The 14,163-nt window shown below is 29.4% G+C and overlaps 4 protein-coding genes across 6 annotated transcripts; all 4 read right to left on the bottom strand.

Annotated features, from left to right (window-relative positions):
* Nucleotides 1-925: 925 nt before the first annotated feature.
* On the bottom strand, nucleotides 926-1,911 carry LOC139096120 (uncharacterized). Its single transcript, XM_070647756.1, has 3 exons — nucleotides 1,561-1,911; nucleotides 1,328-1,501; nucleotides 926-1,267 (listed from the first exon to the last, which is right to left on the bottom strand). The coding sequence occupies exons 1-3, from the start codon at nucleotides 1,782-1,784 to the stop codon at nucleotides 970-972; spliced, it is 696 nt and encodes a 231-aa protein (XP_070503857.1). The 5' UTR covers nucleotides 1,785-1,911; the 3' UTR covers nucleotides 926-969.
* A 624-nt stretch (nucleotides 1,912-2,535) lies between these two features.
* Nucleotides 2,536-4,760, bottom strand: LOC139096118 (uncharacterized). 3 transcript variants are annotated; one of them, XM_070647755.1, is made up of 4 exons: nucleotides 4,685-4,760; nucleotides 3,425-3,582; nucleotides 2,976-3,363; nucleotides 2,536-2,837 (listed from the first exon to the last, which is right to left on the bottom strand). In XM_070647755.1, exons 2-4 carry the CDS (start codon nucleotides 3,564-3,566, stop codon nucleotides 2,552-2,554), a joined length of 816 nt encoding a protein of 271 aa, XP_070503856.1. In that variant the 5' UTR covers nucleotides 3,567-3,582; nucleotides 4,685-4,760; the 3' UTR covers nucleotides 2,536-2,551. The 3 variants fall into 3 exon arrangements, with proteins under 3 accessions (XP_070503856.1, XP_070503855.1, XP_070503854.1); XM_070647754.1 differs by lacking the exon at nucleotides 4,685-4,760 and adding an exon at nucleotides 4,157-4,240; XM_070647753.1 differs by lacking the exon at nucleotides 4,685-4,760 and adding an exon at nucleotides 4,053-4,100.
* Nucleotides 4,761-5,454: 694 nt separating this feature from the next.
* LOC139096212 (cilia- and flagella-associated protein 298) lies at nucleotides 5,455-6,394 on the bottom strand. Its single transcript, XM_070647907.1, has 2 exons — nucleotides 6,256-6,394; nucleotides 5,455-6,191 (listed from the first exon to the last, which is right to left on the bottom strand). Exons 1-2 carry the CDS (start codon nucleotides 6,392-6,394, stop codon nucleotides 5,455-5,457), a joined length of 876 nt encoding a protein of 291 aa, XP_070504008.1.
* A 1,430-nt stretch (nucleotides 6,395-7,824) lies between these two features.
* LOC139096155 (uncharacterized) lies at nucleotides 7,825-13,158 on the bottom strand. The gene is made up of 7 exons (XM_070647815.1): nucleotides 12,945-13,158; nucleotides 12,204-12,591; nucleotides 11,991-12,047; nucleotides 11,701-11,928; nucleotides 11,184-11,605; nucleotides 8,643-8,753; nucleotides 7,825-8,213 (listed from the first exon to the last, which is right to left on the bottom strand). The coding sequence occupies exons 2-7, from the start codon at nucleotides 12,393-12,395 to the stop codon at nucleotides 8,078-8,080; spliced, it is 1,146 nt and encodes a 381-aa protein (XP_070503916.1). The 5' UTR covers nucleotides 12,396-12,591; nucleotides 12,945-13,158; the 3' UTR covers nucleotides 7,825-8,077.
* Nucleotides 13,159-14,163: the final 1,005 nt, after the last annotated feature.

Genomic DNA, 14,163 nt, shown 5'->3' with positions numbered 1-14,163 from the left:
ATCAATTATTGATTTTTGTAACTATGTTGTTAGTTAAAGCAATTAAATGATAAATATTGAAGAAAAAGTTTAATAAAAATAGTAAAAAAAAAAAAATAACAAAAAAAAAGAATTTTTGAAAATATTTATAAATAAACAAAAACTGAAAATCACTGGAAAAAACACCATATAACATAAATAAAAATAATCTTGAATTATATATAAATTATAGGAAGAAGAAATGCAAGGCACTGCACTTATATAATTTATATATAATAGTCAAAAATGAATGCGAACTAAAATAAAGAATTTCAATCAAAAATTAACGAGAAATGAATTTTTTGATGGAATGTGAAAAAAAACTTCAAATTGTTGCGAGATGGCTTTAGAATAGAAATAATAATGCAAAGCATACCTTTCTCGTAACAATTGAGAAAACAATATGCTAATGAAGTAAGGAAAACTAATATAATAATTATAAAAAAACACAAGAAAATGAAACATAATTATTAAGGCATTTATACACTCACGCATATTTATAAATAAATGAAAACAAAATGATTAAAAACTGGAAATTGAATAGGAAGTGGAAATAACATAAATTATGTTGAACGTACTCACTCTGAATTTTCTTATACTGATACAGAGTTCAAGTGAACAACAAATGAAACCACATTGAATTGTATAAAGAATTGAGTAAAAATGATGATGAATTATTAATATAAACATATTATGAATAAATGTTATTATGCGTTATTAACAAATTAACAAAATTGGTTGTTCTTTTATTGTTCAAATTACAGAATGAGAGATGCAGATGACAGTAATACTTTGATTTTAGTAAGAGAAAATTTTATATTATGTTGTGAATGTTTGCAGCAATTTATTTGTTTTATAAGTTTAAGGTACAAAGCAGAGCATGATCTGAAAGTGAATATTCCTGGAAAACTATCATAGCATTGCTATAAACCATAACAAATATTTCTTTTATTACATATAGCTTTGTAAAGGTTTTGAGTATTTGCCTAATGCTAATTTAATTAATGAGAAACCACAATTTGGATAAATTTTATGACATTCTGCTTTTGAATAACTTTGTGTCTTTCCTATTCTATGTGCTTCATCATAAATTCGTAATTCAGGTGGCTCAAAAGGAAGAACTTTTGATTTAGGAAAGGTAAAAATTGTTCGAATTATTTCGGCTATTAAATGTGTCCCCTTTTTGCCAAACATTTGTGGTGCTTCACATAAACTCCTCAATATACATTCACGTCCATTGTATCCCATTCTAAAAGTATAAATTTAACAATTTTAATTGAAACTTTTAAAATAAATGTGCTTAACTTACTGATTCATTGCGATTTCCATTCGATTAAATAAATCCCTCCGATTTCGTCGAAGTATCATTGGCTTTGTTTCAATTGACCTCTCAACACGACTAAGCGCATTGGTTTCAGATTCTTTTGAATAATGTGAAGCATTTGTTGGTAAATCATATGCAAAACCCCAATTCACTCCCCAACTAAAAATGTTAAATTTTTGGTTACAAAAAATAATATTTTTTTTCTTTACAAAACTCACCTGAAAATTGAAAATTGTGGATTACCATAAATACCAATGGTAGAACAAACAGCTACTGAAAAACTTGATCCTTGTGGAAAAATTAAATATCTTTTTTTTCTTGATAAAATTTTTTCACTAGATTTTATCTCTTGTTTGGAGTCAATTGTCGAATTTCCATCTATTGTTTGGCCTCTAATTGTCCATAAGAACAAAAATATCATTGATAATTTGAAGTAGTTCATTTTAGATTCAAAATTGATTCATGCCCTAGTTGATTTATTCAAGTTCTTTTTTAAATTGCAATTGCAATTTTCCAGCAAGTTATGTAAGTTAAAATGGATTAAAGAATTGATACACAGCTTTCTCCACAAGAAATTCAAAACTTAACTACCGCAATGAAATGTTTTGAACAAGTTCGTTAATGGGATAATAAACGAGAGCACTTTACATACACTTTAGATATGTACTTTTATTATTACAGAGTAAACATACACACAAACATACCAGAATGATGCAGAATTGAAAAAGATTTCTTTCCAAAGATTCATTCTCTATTAGATTAGTTTCATATACACATATACTTATGGTATTTACATAATAACAACAAGAACGAGTTCAATAGAGAAAACGAGAACGAATCAAAATGAACATTTCCATGGAAAGATAACGAGTAGTAGAGTAACTGTACAGAAAAAGAATCTTTCAAGATGCAATTTGAGAAGATTTTTGTTAATAAAATTTGCAAATAAAACAAAATCATCTCTTGATGCAGATGTACAGTATAAATGAAAGTAGCAAGAGGCTTTATTCCTAAATAAATAAAAATATCGTCTTTTTTGTATGTTGATTTTAAAATTTGCAAGACATTTTTTCAGGAATTAATTTATAAATGTAGAATATTAATGAGTCTTGACTATTTTAAAGTTTCACTTATATATGTATTTTTTATTTACTCATCAGGCTTATAATTGTCAAAATAACAAGGTCTAGTTAAAAAGATCAGAGCATTTTACATAAAGGCAGTAAAGGGATTTGAATATTTGCCTAAAATCAGGTTAATCAGAGAGAAGTTACATTTGGAATAAGACGTCTTACAGTCCAATTCCTTTTGTCCATTACGATAAGCCTCATCATATATGAATAGCTCAGGGTGTTCAAATGGTAGAACTTTCGATTTCGGCATAGTAAAAACTGTTTTAATCATCTCCTGTATCATTGTCCTTCTCTTCTTTTTAAACATAGTTGGACTTTCGCAGAGTGCTTGAAGAACACAGTCTCGTCCATTATAACCCATTCTAATCCATTTCATATTTGTTGTTATATTTGATGATGTTAATGTTAAATGAGTAATAGTAATTGATATAGATCGGAAGGAGGAGAAGAAGGAAAAAATATGTTATGATACATTTCTAGCATGACATAACAATACTCACTTGTCAATAACTGCTTCAATATTTCGGTACATATCTCGTCGATAACGTCGATGTATCATCGGTTGAGTTTCAAATTTCATCGGTTGTTTATAGACATTAAATTTACGCCTGCTTGCCCAACTTGGCTCAGCATTCCAATGATCTTCACTATGCCAATGATCATCACCGGGAATTGTCGTAGGTTCTTCTGTTGTTGTCGTCGTAGTTATGGGTTCTTCTGGACTATAAAATGGAAATGTAGATACATCTTTCGGTGGATGTAAATAATCTGTTGAATTTGTTGGAAGATTGTAAGCAAAACCATAATTAACAGCCCAACTCCATATTGAAAACTGTGGATTTCCATAGACACCAACGGTCATGCAAGTAGCAATAGAAACAGACGACCCTAGAGTAAAAAAATCAATTTAATATCAAATTATTCTAAGGTGATCATGATATCGAGTTACCAGTTGGAAATATAAGATAACGCCTTTTTCTCGATAATATTTTCTGATTTTGTTGGCTCTTATGACTTTGTTGTTGTTCTACACTTTGCGATATAGTGAACAAGGTCAAAATAATATAAAATACGATTGTCATTCGTGTCATATTTAATCTAGATTTTCTGAAAAAACAAAATCGATTAATTATAAATATAATCGTGAACATCAGTCATTCCGTTCTAAGCTATGCTCCCATTTTTAATAATAGAGAATCTCAAATTGAGATTTTGTATTGTTTAGGTAATTTCGGTATAGATTTTTAGTAAAACTTTTCAACGTTGAGATTAGAAATAAAATTGACTTCCATTTAAACTTTTAATATGAATAATCCCCATAGAAACGCAACATGGTGAGGCATACAAAAGTCTGTCCGTAATGCTTGACGGGATTAAATCCTAGTTAATATAATAGGATTACGGAAGGATAGGAGAAAAAATTTTCATTGGAATTTAAAGAGTATTAATTTTTCAAGATAGGTAATTACGGAGAATAATTCAGGAAAATCCCGAAAAATTTAAATCCCGGTTCCGATACGGTTTTCGGTACGTCTTTGCTTTCAATTTTTTTATCGACTTAATGTACATAAACTTACTTATTCTACAAATTATTTCAATAAAATTCATTCAATGTTTTGGTTAGGTATTTTTTATAAGAAAATATTGTTACTTTTTTATTAAACTTTATAAAAGTACAAACTTTTTAACTCTTTAATCACTTCCATAAAAGAAAGAATTTAACGTTTGTCTCAAAACAGAAGGTGCTCACTTGACAATATTAACTAATAACAAAGAATTTAGAGCAACAAAAAAAAGCAATTAAAAAGTTTTGAATAACAGTATAGCATAGAAAAGAATGATGGTGAGAGAAAAACAGAAGTAGTGGTATACCCACAAAAAATATATAATAAAATAAGAAAGATTAATTGACGCAATGTGGTGTAAATTCTAGGAAAAATTTTATACAAAAAATTTAATTCTTTCTTCTTTAAAAATTTGATTGATTTTAAAACTCGTTAAAAAACTATTTAGAACAGATTTAGAAGTTTAACTAAGTTTGTCCTATCGTAAGTCTAATAAAATAGTAATTTACTTCAAATAAATAAGCGATAAGATGATTGTTTTTGCAAGCAGCATTTGTTTAAGATAATTATTTTAATTAACTTCATTAACTTAAGGAAATTTTCAGCAACAATCAACAACCTACAAAAACAATCAAAATTGTTACCGCAAGTAATTAACTCAATCATGCACAAAGGGTTCTCTTGACTTTGATCAATAAACGACTCGGATGTGGTTGAGGCAAGAAAATTAATTATAAAATTTTCGCATATTTTTCAGTAACAAAATTTTTACACATTAAAAATCTAGACTAGGCAAATATTTCCAATACATGTAAAAAAATATTCTCACAGCACTAATTCCACGTTTCCAATATTTCAAATTAATGTAGAACATTCAAATCAGTTATCTACAAACCTAAATTCATTTCATTTTCAACATCTTACTCTACTTGTTAATTAAATTTTCACAAGTACCACAACATTTATCATTGTGTCTATCTCTCCGTTTATTCTATTTTTTTAAACTTAGTCACGTCATAACCTCAATAAATTTATTTATGAAGTGATGAATTTTTTACTTTCAAGACATTCTAGAGTTTTTTTAGAGCGCTATTTTAACATTTCTACGGAAACGAAAGTTCATTCCTAAACAAACAGAGAATAATGGAATATGGCCATTTCTTTAGTCACCGCTGCGTTGTGTGCTTCTTATACCCTAACAGACAAGAAACATACTCATCGAAATGAGTGTGCTCATGAGTATACTCAATCCATCTAATTGAACATGCTCAATTTTGTGAACATAATCATGACAACAGCATGTTCAGGGTTAAAAAAATTAAAAAAATCAATTCAGGATGTAAACATTCGTTTATTGATTTATTTGTAAAGAACACCACAAAAAATTAATTTTAAAAAAGCATTAGAATAGAATTTATTTTCCCATGCGGAACTTGACATCAGCAATTCCATGCATTTGACTCTTCAAGCTCATATTATTTGACCATGATGAATTTAAATAACTATCGTCTTCGTCTTGTTCCAATTTTTTCATTTCTTCCTGGCGCCGATATGCATGTAACATCATTTGTTTACGTTCTTCTTCAGTAAAGACAGGTTCACGACCGGGTGCACCCTCGCCACTTTTTTGTAATTTAACAATGACTTTACATTTTTCATTATTTCCAATGAAATCAGCAAGTTTTTTATCTGGCAACATTTGTTTGCCGGCAAACCATAATTGTGCTTTTACCGGTTCTATAACTTCTAATGAAGCTTGCGTTCCACTCAAATCCTCAGTATTTTGAAATTCATTACGAATGGAGTCATGTGGCGGTAATTGCATTGGATAAACGATTGTCACAGCACCATGTAATAAGTCTAAAGCTTCCTTAATGTTTTTCTGTAACAACGTCTTATTTTCACTGACTAGCTTCTTATCAATCATTGCCAAAGCATCAGAAATAGCTTTACGTAACATTGTTTGCATTTGAGGCAACGGCTGTCGACCATTACGACGTCCAACTGGATCTTTTGTTAAATTATATCCTCCAGATGGTGTACACGTTTCAGCCCATGTATCAAATAATTTTAGCTCTTCAATTTGCTCATTAGTCAAGCCTATCATTTCAGGTGGCAACATACATCCATAATTTGCTAGCTCTTCCATTTCTAAACACAATATGGAGTGAATAGTGAATGAAACAGAATTGAATTTGCCAAAAAATAAACAAACCTGCACAAATGCGTCGAACTTTCAGGCATCCATTAAAGATAGTCACGATTTCAAATGTCAATTTACTGATATCAGAACGAATGGATGTTTCATAGAGAAACAGACTAGATTCACCACGTTTGATGTGCAGCAAAACCATCCTCAAAGATTTGATTTCGATTTTTTATTTGCTTTTTATTATCGTTCTATTTTTTGTGGAAAATTGAAAAAAGTGGATTCGATTGTGATATACTTGTGCTCTAATCTCAATGATGATAATGATCAATAAATTCTCTGGCTTGTAAAGAAGAACTTCTTTCTCTCGTTTTCCTTTTTATTCTGTCTGACAAACAACGTTGAATTGAAAATAAATATTTTGCTTGGCAACGAGAATTTTCTATGTTTGCTATGGTTACTTAATTTTTTCCTCGCTTTCTTTTATTGACGTATACTTTTTCTCGTATTTTCTATCCTTTTATGAAATTGGAAATATATTTTCATTTGATATTAAATGAAAAGCATTTTTGATTGAGATTTTATTTCAAGTATCGCTGATTTATTTTCTAAGGATTTGTCTAGTTTCGTTAACATCAAAGATATTAAATACTTAGTATTTTAGGTACCTATCTGAAACAAGGAATTCTCATGAAATTCATCAAAAAGTTATAAAATCAATAAATTAATATTGTTTAACTTTTCAACCATATTTGATTTGTCACTGAAATAAATGACATAAATACTCAAGAGATAAAAATTATTTGACTTTTCCAAAAAATTTTGCTTCCTGTACGACGAAAAATCAACCAAATGTTTTATGTAAAATGTCACAAAATAAAAACAGTTTACATCATTTACAAGCAAAACAATTTATGTCATCACTGTCAGCAAAAACGGAATAAAAATTTAATAAATTATATATAAGAACAAAGATTACATATCAACATGACAGAAAAAGTGTGAATTAATTTTCATGTGTCATTTTTCATTATTCTGCTTGTAATGATTGTTACAGTGATAAAATTACATACCTAGTTAAAAGTTTAAAACATTTGTTTAATAAATATTCACACTAAAACTATCAAAATGTTTCAGTTAAATCAACATTTGCATAAGGTGACATGGAATTAGCTTTAAATCCTGTCTAATTTATGTCATTAGTACTGAATTTATCAAGAATTTGTTGAAGGCATAATATGAAACTGGTTGCAATGTGACCATTCGTAGGAGACAAAAGTATACAAACAGACCGACTATCCGTCTGTACAATTATGCACAAAAGCGTAATTTCATTCGGGAAATCTGCTAATTTACTCAAACAGACAGTGAACATGCTTAGAGCATTGGAGGCTCTCGTTCACAGCTCATGCTCACATCATGCTCTTACGGTACATGGTATGGATGCTCATATGAGAACTTTGAATGTGGCATGACTCTATTCATGTATGTTAGATTGATTCATTCTGAAAATAGGATTAAAACAATTATTTCCAATTAAATTATAATAATTTTATTTATCGATAAACATTCCATAATTCAGAGTTTGAGGGAAGGTAATGAGAGTTTTGATGAGATTGAAAATTTGACCAAATGTTTACAAATGTTCCTATTAATTAAAGTGTAACAGAGTTCAATTGATTTTTATAGTCACAAGAATAAAAATCAACATTTTATTAATAATATTAATAAAAGGACTATCAAATTTCTAATCTAGTTCATGACCGTACTGACGACAAGTCATAAAAATATTGTCATCATATTTGCACTCACTTCCCTCTGTTTAGTGTTGTACATGTTATTAACTTTGATTTTGATTGTATCCACATTACCGAAAACCATAATTCCATTAGCCATTTTTTGCATGTAATAAAAGTGCCAAGATGCTCACGGGACAATTTTCGCTATAAAAATGAACACAATCTTGATCGCCTGCTCGCACTGCATTACTATAATCATCATCCATGTCATCTTTAATGGGAATTCTGGAACATTTATGGTATATTCAATAAATACTTGCGCATATCGAAAATACATCCTTAATTTATATTCAATGTCTAGTCAAATTTATGTTATCAATAAACGAACATGGGAAGAATGAGGAAAAAATATTTTGATGTAAATTTGCAATCGATCGATAAATTTTATATTGGAAAATGTAACAGTCAATGTTTTGAATATTTGTTTCCATATAAAGTTGTGATTATAATGCAATTTTTATGTTTTTCATTAAAAAAGACTTTTACATCATTAAAAAAAGTTTTGTTTACTTTGAATCATAAGTAAATCTTATATAGCCTTAAGCAAATAACACCCTAAAATCATCAAATTATTTTTTCCATGGAAACAGCCTTATGCTCATTGTTGTGGATATAAAAGGAAAGAAAAAGAAAGATTCAAATGATTTTACTTACGTAAAAATAACTCTAAGCATATCATGCAAGAGTGAATAGCCTTTGGGGTGTAGAAAATGTTGAACTTCACACATTGTTCTCAATAAACAGTTTCGTACGAAATTTGAATTCCTATAGAAGTACAAAAAAATTATGTTATACATGCTCGATTTCATTTTCAATATACATAATTCTATTCTGAATTTTTCCTCTATTAGGAAAGCAAACGTTTAAGGTGCTCAACAATTCTCATACTTATATATTTGTGTGCAAAATACTGGAGGCAAGAAGATGTCTAAGAAGAGATGAAAGTCCATGGAAGTGAAAATTGGTTAGAAAACTAGAATAGTACCCTGTCAAGCATGATGTATCAATATCAAAATATTTTATTGGTAAAAAAATATGCTTAAGAACTTTTTAACGGACACGCAAAATACAAACGGAATGACAAATGCCGAAAAAGAGTGTATTAATAATTCTCGCCTAATCCTATTTATTATTTTCCATAGCTTTTTCTATTTCTCTTGATAATAATCGTAAAAAAATAATATCTTTTGCTGTTTGAAGTTTTTTTCGGGAATGTGATAAATAAAAATTTATGAAACTTTACTTTAATTCAATTTTAGGTAAAAGACGCGAGAACGCACACAAAAAGTAATGGGAATATATGTATAAAGACACATTTGGCGACTCTTTTAGTAGATTTATTGACATTTTCTTTTATTCGATTTTTATTGTTATTTCTTTTTCAATAAACTGCCAGCGTGGCAATCAAGTCGAATTTTTCTCTTTCTTCAGCATTTTATAGAACAGTTCCTTCAATGTAATAAGGATATAGGTTTGAACATTTACTTTTACTGTCAGTCATTTTAAATTATATAATACAAGTTCTTCTCGCCATTATTTCTATAATTCTTTAAGTTTCTGCAATTTTTAGATGGAATTCAATTTTAAAACACAGATTTCATAATCAGTTAAAATTTTCTAGATCATAAGGGGCCGTTCACTTATTACGTTACGCAAAAAAACGAATTTCTAGACCCCCTCCCCCCTCGTTACAAAATGTCGTTACAAAAAAAAATTTTTGGTTGAGGCTGTTACAAAATCCTAGACCCCCCTCCCCCCTAAAAAGCGAACGTAATAAGTGAACGGCCCCTAAAGAGACTTGACGAAAGTTGGTTTTGGAATAGACTAGAAAAGCAATGAATGAGAAGTAATGAATCAAATTGAAATTGATTAACCATTCACTAAATTTGAAGACATTTTTTGAAATTCAAATCTTCACTCTGTTGCAACTTTTCATCCGACTTTAATTAGTGTTAGAAGTAAGAAAAAAAAAGTAAGCGACTGTGTGACATTGAAGTAGAGAGATTATAAAGCTAAATGTTAAGAACAGTAAGGTGAAGATGAAAATAGCAGCAGCAAAACGTGGACCTTTGTGATCCTTGTTGAAATAATTAATTAGTGTAATAAATTGTACTTCACGGGAGTCCTTTAAAATAATGAAAACGCAAATAGCTGAATTGAATATAAAGAAAAAGAATAGATGAGGAAAAATAATGATAAAGAGTGAGTGATGAAAATAAATAAAAATAGCAACATTAATACTAAAATAAATGGGAGAAGAGGGTTGTTAAATAGAAGAGGATGCTTCAATGAACGTTTCTTAATCATATAGCCTCAAAACTTAGAATAATGGATCGTTTAAAATAGAAATTATTAGAGAAATTTTAATCGTTAAAATTTTGTAAATACCTTTCATGGGAAAATCAATCATTATTGAGAGCATAAGTACACATAAGCATAAATGTAGCTAAACAACTCTTTAAAGTTGCTCAATTTAAATTTAATGATAAATTATTTAAAAAGTTTTTTTGCATTATATATAAGTTAAAAATTAAAATTGTAGAGATTCAACATTTATACAGCTTGCAGAATCTAAAGTCATTTATCCCTGCTGATTTTCGTTTATATTCCATCTACACAGTTAAAGTGGAAAAAGAAATGTGGAAATAATGAAAGGAAATAAGCAACAGTAATGCTATAATGAATAAGCGGAAAAGGATTATGAAAATTAGCAGATAAGCAGAGCCAGAAAAAATGTTAATGTTGAAACAACATGAAGGATATTCGGTATAAAATAAAGTCAGGTGCAGCAATGATAAATGAAAATCAAGTTCCAACTGTGTATTTCCACTTAGTCTCACGTAATTGCAAATAACAGACAGATGAAATGCCTAGTCTATATACATTCTAAGAGTGATATTGTGTCTCATGGGTTTCTTTAATTTCAGCAGGCTGACTTTCCAGCCATCTGGATTAATGATAAGAGAATAAGGGTAGGACAGAGATGAAGAGGAAGACTAAAAAACAAGATCAAATCCCCATGATAACAGAAAACAAGTGCAATTAATAACACTTATATTATTCCACTTCTTTTCCTTAATGACTATCTAGGGATAGTTCATTTTATTTCCTTTCATGCTTTTTGTGTGTTGTGGTTAAAATATGAAACTTAATAATATTGGCAAAGAGTAAAATAGAATTTTTTTTCCTACTTACATTGGTGATGCATTTACAATGCGGTCATATAAATCACGTCGATCTCTGTGTGCATAGTAATGCTTCCAATCTTCATCTTTTTCTCCAGCTTTAGCTTCTTCATTTTTAGAAAATTCTTCATTAACTGAGCGAGTTTTTCTGAAGTAATTTTGTATTTTGTTTGAAATTGATGAGAAATCAAATGGTTTGGAAGCGGTCGGAAATGGTGATGCTGATGATGGTGATGGCAATTGACTTTTTGGTTGGTAGTATCGTCGATTGAAATTAAAATCATTTTGGTTTCGTTGCGTTTGCTGCCAAGGATTTTTATAAAGCAGCGGATTCAATTTTAATGATACGGGATATGTTGGTGCTGAATTCGACTTATATAAATTGTTATTTTTCCATTGTCTGTCCATGAGTTGTTGATTTGGAGCCATTTGCTACACAATTTATATGATAAAAAAAGTAGATAAGGAAAGGAAATTTAAGATAATGAACAATGAAAATTTATAGATAGAGTTTGTAATCAATTTACTTTTATTGGAACTTGCCAGTTCCTTCGGCCTATAGCATCTTTGTTGTGTTTATTGATTTCTTCAATAACATCATTCGTCCAACCACCTTCAGGTTGCCAAACTTCTCCTGGTGGTGTCCACGATTCTACTGGTTCTATTGGTATCTCCGTTGTATGAGGTTTCTCCTCTGGTTTTTTTGGTAAACGCCAACTACTAGGTAATGGATAGAATATATCCCATTCTAAAATCTGTTGATAAAGGTTAAACGTATAAGTACCAACAGATGAATCAAAGTATTCACTATCATTACCAAATTATGTCCGGTTGGACGTGTGAATGCCAAAGGTTTTACAAGAGATGCTGTGAGCTGTATATAAGAAGAATCGATATAATACTACTAGGAAAAATGCCACTCATCATTCATCATTTATAAATGCTCATAAAATGAATAAAATTTAATTTTCATATCATTGGGTTATCCATACACACAAACACACATCAAGTAAAGATACATATATCTTACCAAAATATTACTTCCAGGTCGCCATAAAAGGAATCGCTTACGACGCGACAGCACTCTATGGAAAGATCGATCATATACTGTCACATTTTTAGATGCCGATAGCTTCTGTTCTTGACACTTTACACATAATAGCGACATTCCAATTATGATAAGAGCTTGACAAATTGTAAAATTCAATAATTTATTTTTCATTGTGATTGATTAACTTCCTATATTTTCTTTTCTTCTTTTCTTTAGTTGTTTTCCTCTCTTTCTCCTTTTCTACAATTGCGTTTTCCTTCTTCCATAAAAAGTAGAGAAAAAAATGTCTACTAAAGTAATGATGAAGAAGAAATGAAATCTTTATTTCGCTTTCAAAACCGATATTTATTTCCGAAGCACGAATAGTCTTTTTACAGAAATAAAAAAATAAATGAAAAAAAGAAAACATGAAATTATGAGTGTGAAAAGGATAACAAGGAAATATATTTTATGGAATAGACAAATTGAAAAGGGTACATATATCATATCGAAATGTAAAGAAAATGATTTCATTTAACTTGAGCATTTCAAAAATGAATGATTCCTTATCCACATAAAAATTTAAAATGAAATGATTTATTGATTTTCTGATTCAGTTCTTAACTTCTATAGCAATATAGAATTATTAACTTTTAATTCACTAGCTTTAAAATAATTCACACTTCAATTTTAAATTTTTATCACTTTTCTTTCACTTATAAGAACATAAACTTCAATTACAGCAAAATTGGTACAAACTGCCACAACTTTTTACAAATTATATGCCACACAATATAACAATCTGAACATTTCGAACTAGAATCAATTCCTCAGTGACGAAAAAGTTTCTGTTTCTCTTACAAAAAAAAAAGATTCTTGACAGGAATTGATTGAAGTACACTTTACTTTTTTTTAAGATTTCTTGCTTTAGCCTTTTTTTCCTTATTTTGTTGCTGATTCAGGAAAGTAAATCGAAAAAGTTTTCACAAGAATGTTTTGTATGATGACAACAAGCAGCTGAGATGATTCAAAAATATATAAAAAAACATGGGTTTGCTGTAGATTTTTTTTTTGATATTCGAACACATTTACGCATTTCTCTGTCTGTATGAGCAAAGTGTATAACTGAAAAGAATGTGAAAGGTGTCAATTGATGTTGATGCTTTATTTAAACTTTTAATTTGTCTGCTCTCAAAATCTCGATCTCTTTTCTATTACTTTTCTTGTTCTGAATTCTTTGAAAATGCTTGAATCAAATTGTGAAGTATTTACAGCTTTCAAATTATTAATATCAAATTAAAACTAATTTTTTGATAGTTGAAGATGTTAATCAAATCCATGAGATGGAAACAAATTTAAAGAAATTTATCAACATCTATCATAAAGAATATGAGTGAAATATGAATCTAACCGCTCTTAGAATAGTTTATGTCCCCGAGCAACACAAATGAAGAACGCTCCATCATGGAATTTTAAAGGCTTCGTCAAACATCTTTTAGTGACACTAAATAGAAGTCAAACGGAGGTGGCAAATTTCATTTGCGATATGGGGCAGTTAACCCATTACGTTTAGGGTAAGGAATGAACGGCGCAATGTAAGAAACGTAATAAGGGAACGGCCCCAATAATATAAAAGCCCTATATTCTCTTGAAGTGCCAAAATCTCCATAAAAGCCCTTAATCTCCATAGAAGTCGTAATAAATTAATATTTTTCCGAAAATTAGGGTGTTGTAAAAAGTCGGATAAAAATATCCGGACATTATTATGTTAAAAAATGTAAGATGCAACATCTGGCATATTGATACTATCTGTCTGCTCAAAATATCTTCAATAAGTATGCAGCAACAATTCTGAAATAAAAAAGCCTTTTTTTAGCTAAGGGCTACATATATAAAAATATTCATCACAACGCTTATCATATTTTTATATCCGAGTTTTTTGGTAAATAAAGCGAAAATA

Source organism: Chironomus tepperi, unplaced genomic scaffold, assembly GCF_022539635.2.
Source record: "Chironomus tepperi strain 1889 unplaced genomic scaffold, CSIRO-AGI_Ctep_v1 contig_376, whole genome shotgun sequence".
Taxonomy (NCBI): domain Eukaryota; kingdom Metazoa; phylum Arthropoda; class Insecta; order Diptera; family Chironomidae; genus Chironomus; species Chironomus tepperi.
This window is presented reverse-complemented; position numbering and strand designations above follow the sequence as displayed.

Bases quoted from the DNA above. Each gene is read 5' to 3' on its own strand.
- LOC139096120 (XM_070647756.1), bottom strand. From the start codon at position 1,784: ATGAACTACTTCAAATTATCAATGATATTTTTGTTCTTATGGACAATT. The intron at 1,502-1,560 runs GTGAGTTTTGTA...TAACATTTTTAG, and splicing joins CCACAATTTTCAATTTTCAG to TTGGGGAGTGAATTGGGGTT. The intron at 1,268-1,327 runs GTAAGTTAAGCA...TTATACTTTTAG, and splicing joins ATGGAAATCGCAATGAATCA to AATGGGATACAATGGACGTG.
- LOC139096212 (XM_070647907.1), bottom strand. From the start codon at position 6,394: ATGGTTTTGCTGCACATCAAACGTGGTGAATCTAGTCTGTTTCTCTAT. The intron at 6,192-6,255 runs GTTTGTTTATTT...TATTGTGTTTAG, and splicing joins AGTTCGACGCATTTGTGCAG to AAATGGAAGAGCTAGCAAAT.
- LOC139096155 (XM_070647815.1), bottom strand. From the start codon at position 12,395: ATGAAAAATAAATTATTGAATTTTACAATTTGTCAAGCTCTTATCATA. The intron at 11,606-11,700 runs GTAAATTGATTA...TAAATTGTGTAG, and splicing joins ACTGGCAAGTTCCAATAAAA to CAAATGGCTCCAAATCAACA. The intron at 8,754-11,183 runs GTAAGTAGGAAA...GTACTTCTATAG, and splicing joins ATTGTAAATGCATCACCAAT to GAATTCAAATTTCGTACGAA.
- LOC139096118 (XM_070647755.1), bottom strand. From the start codon at position 3,566: ATGACACGAATGACAATCGTATTTTATATTATTTTGACCTTGTTCACT. The intron at 3,364-3,424 runs GTAACTCGATAT...TTTTTACTCTAG, and splicing joins TTATCTTATATTTCCAACTG to GGTCGTCTGTTTCTATTGCT. The intron at 2,838-2,975 runs GTGAGTATTGTT...GAAATGGATTAG, and splicing joins ATTGAAGCAGTTATTGACAA to AATGGGTTATAATGGACGAG.